Source organism: Ruditapes philippinarum, unplaced genomic scaffold (genome assembly GCF_026571515.1).
Source record: "Ruditapes philippinarum isolate M1 unplaced genomic scaffold, ASM2657151v2 ctg5362_1_1_1_1, whole genome shotgun sequence".
In the NCBI taxonomy this organism is placed as follows: domain Eukaryota; kingdom Metazoa; phylum Mollusca; class Bivalvia; order Venerida; family Veneridae; genus Ruditapes; species Ruditapes philippinarum.
This window is the reverse complement of record NW_026855796.1, coordinates 1-11,570: the sequence shown is the minus strand read 5'-3', so window position 1 is coordinate 11,570 and position 11,570 is coordinate 1. Positions and strand designations below refer to the sequence as shown.

General features: G+C 30.4%; 1 protein-coding gene across 1 annotated transcript; it reads left to right on the top strand.

Annotated features, from left to right (window-relative positions):
- Positions 1 to 4,035: 4,035 nt before the first annotated feature.
- Positions 4,036 to 11,540, top strand: LOC132744406 (uncharacterized; the record flags this gene model as incomplete). The annotated part of the gene is given in 2 exon segments (XM_060733115.1): positions 4,036 to 4,287; positions 10,968 to 11,540. A coding segment is annotated over 1 exon segment (478 nt), but the record flags the coding sequence as incomplete, so codon positions are not given.
- Between the last annotated feature and the right edge of the window lie 30 nt (positions 11,541 to 11,570).

Genomic DNA, 11,570 nt, shown 5'->3' with positions numbered 1-11,570 from the left:
AGAAGAGAAACTGATAGCGAACAGCATGGATTCTGATCAGACTGCGCGGATGCGCAGGCTGGTCTGGATCCATGCTGGTCGCAAACCAATTATGTTGGTATATTGGTTACATGACACAGCTCAAATGTTTGAAGAATACTGTCAAAAATAAGAACAGCAAATTGTCAACTAAGGTAATTTGAGTCTACATTTCATTAATGTAATGGCAAGAGGTGAACACATTTATTATGTCAATAATATTGAAAGCAACGTGGCGTTTAAAATACAAAAGTGACAAAATTACATCCGCGTTTATGAAAAAAAAAATGACGGCTAAATATCCAAACAAAATACACGCTTTCCTAAATCTAAATATTTCTATTTTGTCCTTCAAAATATCAAATAAGTTAACGGGTATACTTAAAATATTTACCGATACTAAGTAGGTTTCAATACTTTATCTGCCATGAACCATGATTGTAAATCAAAATATAATTATATAAGTAGCATAACCTCGATTTAATGTAAAATATGTAAAAAAATACTGCCTTTAGTATTTTGATTCTAATTATTTACGCAAAAGGTTTTATTTTTCTAAAGAAAAAAGTTGAACGTCAAGGTTTCAATGTCTGTATAACGCTTAAAAATAATAAACAAGTAACTAATATACAAAGGAAAGAAAGAAAAGAAAAAGAGAACACGAGCACTTATTAATTTGCGTTACATATAGCACGCTAAAATACACGTGCCGGATGATCTTACTTTACACTGGTCGCATGGTTGAATAAATTCAGTCGCCGCCAGCCGTGAAAATGCTAAACCTTTGCCAAGACTTAGTGCCGGAACTTTGTTACGTTCTAATGTAAGTGCCGATGTCTTTGTTATCATATAAAATGTTTGTAACTTGGCATAAACCGTGCAATGTTATAGGACACCGCTTTCGAAGGCAATATTATATGAGCCGCGTCACGACAAAACCAACATAGTGCGTTTGCGACCAGCATGGATCCATGATGTTCGCCGTCAGTTTCTCCACTTGTAATAGAGTTGGTAAGCATCCTGATCAGATCCCACTATGTTGGTTTTGTCGTGACGCGGCTCATATAAGTTTTTATTAACCATTACCGTGCTGGAACTGAAATTGATCAACCTTTGCCACCAGTATCGAGCCCCCCCCCCCAGGCCAGCCTACACATCCGTGAAGACTGACCAGGATCATCTTGCCATCCCCAATATGGTAATAGGTAGTTCCTAAAAGGGAAGCTGAATAAGACTATAAACATTGTGACAGGCTAAGGGTTACAAAACTGTAACATATACCATGGAGATTCGGGATTGTATGAATATAGGACCAATGTATATTGACCTGGTATCATGGACTTAGCTGAAGTACATCAGACACTCTAACGGTTTCGAAAACTGTTTAAATTTAGACACGTGACTTGAGCATGTGCTCTAGAAAGCTTAACAAGTCTTGTCGAAAATCTTGGATGTTGTTGGGGAATGGGTCGGTGTTTGGGCCTTTCTGAAAATGCTTGCAAAATATACTATATACTACTATATATACAATGACTATAGCTCGTTAAAACATCGCTTATAGCCTATTAGGCCTATATTGCTATATTCATATGAATATTGAATTATAACATAACCTCTAAGTATTTTTGTCCTCAAACATGCGATTCGTACTGTTGTTTAAAAAGAGGACTTTTCGAAAAAAAAATGTTGCCCTTTTTTCTACCAGTATTATTTGTTCGATTATTATTATGATGATTGTTATTTTCATTGTTATTAATAATTGAATCTTTTTCAGCAGTAATTGACCATAAAATGTTTGCATTTCAAATCTAGACCCAAGATGAATACACCTTAAAAGGTTCACTTATAATTCACTATATAGATATAAATGTAGGTATAAATAAAACAATACAACCCCTGGAAAGCGACCCTCCGTAGAACAATCACCTCTATACAGTAACACTATCATTTGTTTTTTCCCAAAGAAAGACTTCACAATAATTTTAATAATTATAAGTAGAACAATATCTCTCAACAGCAACCGAAATCTTTGTTTACAAATGATGCTGCTGTGTCATCAACAACATTTTTCATGGTTTTGTTTTACGTTGCACCAACACAGTAAATGTCATATGGCAACTTTCAAGGTTTACTTGTGGAGGAAAACCTCAGGTCCTCTCTGTACATTATTTTAGGCACAAACGGACACCTGAGCAAAACCCCCGACGTTCCGTAAGCTAGCTGGATAGCTTTCTTACATGTACAATCCGACGATGGTTGAAAGCGCGCGACGACAAAATCAAATTGGTTTATAATGTTAATTTATGAGCTCAAATTTGTGTACGTTGTTTCTTAATAATCTGTTTTGGGTTTGGTTGCACACTACAAATACACAGGATTAGATTTATCAACATTTATCTTACTTTTTTAAACTTAGAGATTTACACTTAATACCTTAACTTGAAATGTAAGTTTTATACGTTATCAATATCAAATAACAATTTTCATATGTCACGTTCTTTGTAGAGGAGTAACACGGCCCGTGCCAAGATATGTACGATTTATATGCAAATATTTGGTAGCGAGTTTCAACGATTTTGTAATTGATGAAATCGTTAGTCTCTGCGGGGTATCATACTTAAATCAACAAAAAAGTAAGAAAAAAGATTTAACATATTGTCCCGATGTTTATTTATTTTGATACCCCGATTCATGAACCGGTTAAAGCTGTGAATGATATCTTAAATGATTAAAGAATATCCCTGCTTACATCTTTAATTCGTGAAACTATCCAAAACTTAAGAGATTCTTTTTTTACTTTTAAAGGCCCACCAAGCGCTAAAAATGCTATTATTTCTATTTTTGAAGTAAAGGATGATGATGATGATGATGCTGCTGCTGTTGTTGTTGTTGTTGTTGTTGTTGATGATGATGATGATGATGATGATGATGATGATGAGGATGATGATGATGATGATGATGATGATAATGTCCAAATAGAATAAAGCTAAGATTTCTTAAGCGCCTTTTGATTTATTCGTTTTTAAGTACAGTTATAATATTTATAATTAGTTTGTATGAAAGTCAAAATACCATTTTGTTTACATTTTACGACATTTTAGAAAAAACAATTTCACAATTAGCAATACTAACTTCCGAGGGTAGGCATCTAATATGCTATAAATCCATTATTAAAACATTACTAATTACATGCTTGATTTTTCAAAAAGAAATAAAATCTATTAATTACTAAAACAGAATGTGCCTTTAAGATTACAAGAAATTTAATCCCGCAAACACCGTGCATCAGTCTGATGTGTGATAAAATGTTGAATGACAGGCAAAATTTTTTTAATATAGTTTAATAGCATTTTCTTGGCGATGTTAAGACAGTGGGGACTCTCAAGATTTACTAGATAAGAGACATTTCTGCATCTCCATTTATTATTTTAGGTTCGAGCGGTCACCCCATTGGTTTCGTTGGACTTAAGTTGTTTTTTAAAAATCCTAGTACATGTAATTTAATCATATGAAACTATGGAGGTTCGAACCGGTTAGGTGCAAACGATTCTGAGGCACTTGAAGTAGAATTTCTCTTACACATATAACGAAATAGAAGATTAAACTGTAGATCATTTTAATAACAACTGTCAGATGAAATTTAATGCATACAATAAAAAATGATAATGTCAAATAATATTATAAAGCCTTTCTGTCTAAAGTATAAATGATGGATATTTGATGGTATGAAATAATCCGTACATTTTCTATCTCAGTATGTGGTCATTTCTTTTTTTCAACAATGAATCAGCAGGTATCTTAAGACGTATATTTTTAAGAATCGCTTTAAAGTCTTGATCGCCATCCTCGTGTAGGGATTTTTGTAAAGAAAATAGTCCGGCACGTTTGTTCTAATCGTCGATACCCTATTGAAGGTAGATTAAACAGTACAAAATGGGCTTTATCAAGCTTGATTTAAACTGATCAATTTTAATTACAGCGTACAATACCTTTGTCAACCCCTCTTTGTTGTAGCGTAACGTTAAATTTTGTTGGCCATAAATAACCATTTCACACATCTAAACGAAAAATTGATTCAAAAATTGATAATCTTTTCCGTAAATCTTCGCAATATGAGATAATGTAGTTTAGAGATAAATCGCAAATTCTAATCCGTAGTACATTATTACAGGCCATTTATCAACCGAACTATAGTCTACACAAAGCGACCATATTCTTACATTCAAATCGCTATAGATTCATATCAATATATAATGACAAATCTATAAGGTAAAAAATAAAACATTTTTTATTGTTAGTATATTGGATTACCGTAAAGAAGTTGTCAAATTGCGACAATATGATACACGTCTTCAAAAAATAAGGAATTATTCAGGAGTGAACTTTATATAAGGTCTGTACATTTTCTTTTTCCTTCTTTACCATTTCACTAAAATTATGTTATAATATATATTTAAATATATAATTTTAATTATTATTTTATACATTACATGTATATATTTCATAAGATTTGATTTGCTTTGCAAACGCCTCTTTAGCGTTTCGAACATAGTGCTTCCTATAATATTTATTTCCATAGGAAAATCAAGCATGAATTTTATAACGTTAAAAGAATGGTTTTAGAGCATTTTAGATGCTTGTTTTCTGTAGAAAGTAGTGAAATGTTTTGTTATAAAAGTAACAAATTGAAAAAAGTAGTATTTTGACTTCCATACAGAATACTTTATCGCTATAATTGTACTACTTGCCAATGACCAACGGAAGTAAAATGTTATTCAAGAATTTGATCGATGAGTAACTTTTTTGGAAACTATAAAAGAAACAAGAATGAGACAAAAATAAAAATCATTTCTGAGGCATTCTGGGCCTTAAACAAAGAATAAACAGTATTGTATTTGTGTTGTCTGTTTTGTTTTTGATACCTTTCTAATGCTGAATGTTTTATGATAAAGAATACCCTCTAATCATAGAAGTCGTGAATTCCAAATCTTAAAATTCTTTTTTTTAATTTTAAAACAACTAATAATAATCTATGTTTTTAAGTAAAGCATGCATGTCGGCTATTGCCGTTGTCAGTGAAAATGGTCTTTATTTTAAAAAATAATGCAGTATTTTGAATGAGCACTTTTTTTATATCGTAAGACAAAGCATGAGAGTTTAGATTCAAAAAATAATCATTTCTAGCTCTTAAATGAATTCAAACATGGTTTTTTTGTTTACATAAAAGATTGAGTTAACGACATAAATATATACGTTGTTTTTAAAAATTAAATAATTTGAAAAGCATAGTAATATCTTTAAGTTAACGACATAATAAAATATACGGGTTAATACACTTTGTATAAGCATGCGCAGGAAGACGTTCTATTAAAATGTCAATTAACTTTCTTTTTTATATAAGTTATGTACGAAATGTATAAAGTGACATACATGTGTTCAAAGTTTTTCATCAACAGAAATGTATTGCGAAAATGCATAAAACAACGCATGAAATACAATACAAATTTTGTATGAAACTGCAATACAAATTTTGTATGAACTGCAATACAAAGTTTGCATGGAACTGCAATACATATTCTTTATGAACTGAAATGCACGGGTAAAACTTATTTCTGTCCTATATAGCTGCAGACAAGATTTTCAAGAGTGGTCAATATCAGTTTCAAACTTTCTTAACAAGTATACTTTGATAATAATTAGAAATATCAATTACATAAAAATAATAATAAATAACTTTGTTATTATAATTGGCCTATATGCTTTCCCTATGGCGACCATTTAATATTTTATGACATACAATATTGTGAACCCCGACCTTCATTGTTAATTTAGGGAGGTCAAACGTGATGTCACTTCAGTTTCTCCTGGATACGATCTTACCACACAAACAATGTGTTGAATATCCTAAAGTTTTATGTATAAATTGGAGATGTAAGATATTCAAAATAATGAGTCTATGTATCTAGAAGTAAAGTATTACTATAATCGTCTGGAGATATATGTATATGTATATATAGCTATTTATCAAATGAGCCGCGTCATGACAAAACCAACATAATGTGTTTGCGACCAGCATGGATCCAGACCAGCCTGCGCATCCGCGCAGTCTGATCAGGATCCATACTATTCGCGAACAGTTTCTCTTATTACTTAATACTTATAAATGAAATATTGAGAACTATTGATAAAACGAAATGCGTATTTTCATTTCCCATATTTTCACTGCAATGAAGCATATTTTTCGTATTTTCACTGCAGCGAAATATATTTTCCGTATTTTCACTGGTGATTTGACGGACTACTTTCTGCTAAATTCAGCAAATATACAAAATTTAAGGGAAAATCTTTCAAACTGTGGTGTCAAAAAAAGAAAAGAATGAAAAAAAGAAAACAAAAGAGGAAAATGTATATTATAAACAGAAAATTCATGCTATGAAAATTATTATATTTCACTCGTTGCTACTGCAAATCACGAAATATTTATTTTCATACCAATCGTTGAAAATAAATCTTATAATTTACGTCACTCTGAATATATTTGTATGTATAATAAATGACGATGAAGAAGGCGGAACGATCGAAAGCTACGGCGAATTCAAACTACAGTTTTTAATTATTTATTTCTATTATATAAATCAGTTACACAATAGTGACTTAAAGCTACAAGTTAAAAATAAATATTCAACAGGTGATAAAGAAATCAAATTCAACGTTTTATAATACGATTTTAAAATTCAATGTAATCTTATTGTTACCCGTTTAAAATAGCATTACATTACAAGTGTGTATAACGTTACGTCGGGTGTGTCATTTAAGGTACTTGATAAACTGATAAAATGGCTGAATACAAAAATAATGGATCAAAGTTCATAACAATAAATATTGTATTTGTTCGTGCTTCTTTATTGGCGTTCATACTATTTAGGTTTTGATAAAGCGGTTGTCTTTGGGTATTTCTGTAGTATTTACGATGTTAAAATTGTTAAGCGAATTATTAAGTAATTAGAAAATAAATAAATAAATAAATAAATAAATAAATAAATAAATAAATAAATAAATAAAAATGATTAATTAATTAATTAATTTTAATTTTTATAAATAAATAAATTAATAAATAAATAAATTTCTATATAAATGAATTAAATTAAATGAATGAATGAATGAATAAATAAATGAACAACTCAACAAATAAATAAATGATGATAATGATTATGATGATAAAAGAGTAAAACAAATGATATTTAAACAATGAAACACTATTGAAAAGGAGTTGAAAAATATCAAGAAGAAATAACAAAGACCAATCTCCAGAAGCTGATGGGATAAAGGTTTTATATATCAGTGAATCAGTTTGCCGCTGGGAGATTCCACGTAACTACAAGAAGAAAGTTTAAAACAAGCCGCATGAGTTATCTTTCTTAAGTCAACGAATTGAGCAGTGAGCACCAACGACTTTTTTCATGAATAAATGAATTTAAGGCACTATATTGCTCTCGTAAATAACGTCATGAAATCTGCGTCACTTTCCGAGCGTAATAAGCTTCTGTATTATAAAGAGCAAAACATTTTCAATGGGACGCTTTGTATTATAGGACGCGACTTAGTTGGTAGCATGTCTTTTAGGTTGGATAATCTTATCGTATTACCCCTCTTAAAATGTAGGATAAAACTAAAGCTAAAACTAAATTTTATTTTAGAAGAGGAATTAAAAGTGATTAATATCACTCTTAAAATAATATTTCTCACGTCATTATTTAATGAATACATTTTATATCAATGTAAGAGTATGATAAAACATGTCACAATTTAATTGCAGTTTGAATAGGTCCCAAAAATTCTTTAAAGGGACTCAACTGCGTATTTTTTCATGACGGGGTAAAAAAGCTAAAATATACGATTTTCAAATGAATAATGTATATATTCTTTAATTATCTTTTGCATCTATTTCTGTTTTAATGGTACAAGTTGATTTTTGCTAGAAATTAAAATTTTTGCTTTTAGGCTATTGGTGTTCCTTTAATATTCAACAACAGATTCCAAAGTGCAAAAATATGGTCAAAGCCTTATATTGTGCTTATGACCATATAGGAGGGACAATTTCATATTTTCCATTTTCATATATTTCACATTTTCGACAAGTTTGACAGTACGTCTTTCCAAAAGTTTATTGAACAATAATTGGACAATAAGATAAACAGTATATTCGCACAGTTGGTCTTTTAAAAAAGGTTTTTGTGCATTATAAATGATCAAAACGAATATTCAAATTTAGAGGTGGTCTTTAACACTGGTCTACCTTATCATAAAATTAACACTGGTTTTACCGTATCATAAAATTAACACTGATTTACCGTATCATAAAATTAACACTGATTTACCGTATCATAAAATTAACACTGATTTACCGAATCATAAAATTAACACTGGTTTTACCGTATCATAAAATTAACACTGGTTTACCGTATCATTAAATTAACACTGGTTTACCGTATCATAAAATTAACACTGATTTACCGTATCATAAAATTAACACTGGTTTACCGTATCATAAAATTAACACTGGTTTACCGTATCATAAAATTAACACTGGTTAACCGTATCATAAAATTAACACTGAATTTACCGTATCATAAAATTAACACTGTTTTGTATCATAAAATTAACACTGGTTTAACCGTATCATAAAATTAACACTGAGTTTACCGTATCATAAAATTAACACTGAATTTACCGTATCATAAAATTAACACTGGTTTGTATCATAAAATTAACACTGGTTTTACCGTATCATAAAATTAACACTGAGTTTACCGTATCATAAAATTAACACTGGTTTACCGTATCATAAAATTAACACTGAGTTTACTGTATCATAAAATTTACACTGGTTTACCGTATCATAAAATTACACAGAGTTTACCGTATCAAAAAAATAACACTGAGTTTACCGTATCATAAAATTAACACTGGTGTACCGTATCATAAAATTAACACTGATTTACCGTATCATAAAATTAACACTGGTTTTACCGTATCATAAAATTAACACTGGTTTACCGTATCATAAAATTAACACTGGTTTTACCGTATCATAAAATTAACACTGGTTTACCGTATCATAAAATTAACACTGGTTTACCGTATCATAAAATTAACACTGGTTTACCGTATCATAAAATTAACACTGGTTTACCGTATCATAAAATTAACACTGGTTTACCGTATCATAAAATTAACACTGGTTTACCGTATCATAAAATTAACACTGGTTTACCGTATCATAAAATTAACACTGGTTTTACCGTATCATAAAATTAACACTGGTTTACCGTATCATAAATTTAACACTGGTTTACCGTAACATAAAATTAACACTGGTTTTACTGTATCATAAAATTAACACTGGTTTTACTGTATCATAAAATTAACACTGGTTTTACCGTATCATAAAATTAACACTGGTTTTACCGTATCATTAAAGTAACACTGGTTTACCGTATCATAAAATTAACACTGGTTTTACCGTATTATAAAAGTAACACTGGTTTACCGTATCATAAAATTAACACTGATTTTACCGTATCATAAAATTAACACTGGTTTTACCGTATCATAAAATTAACACTGGTTTTACCGTATCATAAAATTAACACTGGTTTTACCGTATCATAAAATTAAGAAATATGTTAAACAAGTTTTCTCATTAATAACACATATTTTCAAAGAGGAGAGATTTATCAGCGCGGGGGCAATAAAGGACCGATCTATCATTTTACGAAGAGTAATAACCGTAATTGATTCAGTACAGAATAGAACGTAAACACGTAATTAAATATTTCATTCTTAAAGCTCTGACCGTGTCAAAACTAAATTGAATATAACGTAATTTGATAGCTTTTGAACTGCCTAACGTTTCTAAAATAGATATTTAATGTATTATTATTACTTATTATCTATGCTGAATAAGTGTTCAGTTGTATGGATAATTTATGGAAAGAGCATTTTTAAATTAAGTTGTAAAAATAAATTATGGAATTTTATATGTTATTGGTAAATTTTAATATATTTATTTTGCGAAATTAAGTCAAATAAGTTTTCTCATAGAAATGATATAATCCAAAAATTGTGTTTTTTCATTTATTGAAAAGTACTGTAATAAAATTAAAGATTTCTTTAATGTGCTGAAGCTTGTATTTGTGACAATGTAAATTCAATGTACCTGTCAACAAGACAATTTACGCGTACAAATAATTCAATTTGTTTAATTAATGGAAGGAAGTTAGTACAAATTGACGTGATTTCTCTCCTGTAATGTTTTAGTTTTCTTATCAAGCTAACATAATTGTTATATTTTCTCTCTAATTACTGCGGAGTCTTAAATCTTTAACTATTAAAAATAAGTGAAAGCTTGGAGTACGATACAGCACCATTTTCTAAGGATATTCTAACATCGAGACAAAAGACCTAACTACATATTGTAGGTTTCAGTACGTAAGACACCGTGGATTTTGATGGCATATAAATTATTTACCTCTTAACATCAAATTGTACATAATAAAGGATATGGATAAATGTATTAAACAAATGTGCGGAACAAACGTGCAAATATCATTAAAATGATAAAACTATCAAACTATCATTTCACTGATTCACTGACAACCTTATAATGTCTGGTTTAAAACCTTTTTTTGTGGATGGGGGTGTAGTTGGGGGCATATTGTGAAGGTTATTATGGCAACTTTCTAGCTTTAGTGACCCCTTCATACATTATTTCAGGAATGAATTTTCTCACATGAAATAAATTCAAATAATAGAAAGTCTCTGACGTAATTCGAGCCAACAGCGCAGCGAGCAGCAACTGGGTTTAAGCCAAAGACCGTCACCACTTAGCCGCTTACACCCAGCATTTAAAAGATAAACATTATCAAATTTACTTCTTTTTCTTACAGGAACTTGTTTTGAAAACAACGATTAAAGGCAACTTCTAGAATACTGGAGAATTAGGTTGGTTTCAAAATGAATTAGACAGCGAGCAACAAGTAAAATGGATACGGGACGAGTTGGAGCATGCCATAAACTTGAAAACAAGAGAAGAAAATTCCTTATTGTTATAAATGACGTTGTCAAGAATAAATATGATGTGTACGCGGAATATCTTGATCACGCACACTCAGAAATTGAGCATAATTTTGAGAAATCAAAAATGTTTGTACGACGCGCATTAGTAAGACAGAAAGTGCTCCAAAAATGCATGAAAATGCGGAGAAGAAACGTCGAGGAAAATAGAACAGTATTTGGACGGTATGGAGGAAAACCTATCGAAGCATTCGGTAAAGACATCGAAAGCTTTATCGCTTATAACCATCCGAAAATGAGACGAAAACGATATTTACAGAAACTATTGCACGAAAGTTTAGATAAAGGTGCCATACTTAAACCCAACGTTGTTGAAGATCGAGTTGCAGGATGGATGGAAAGATCGTATACAAAATACAAATTGAGGAAAGCTAAACGAGAGAAAAACAAACTTAGAGCCAATAAAAGAAAAGAAA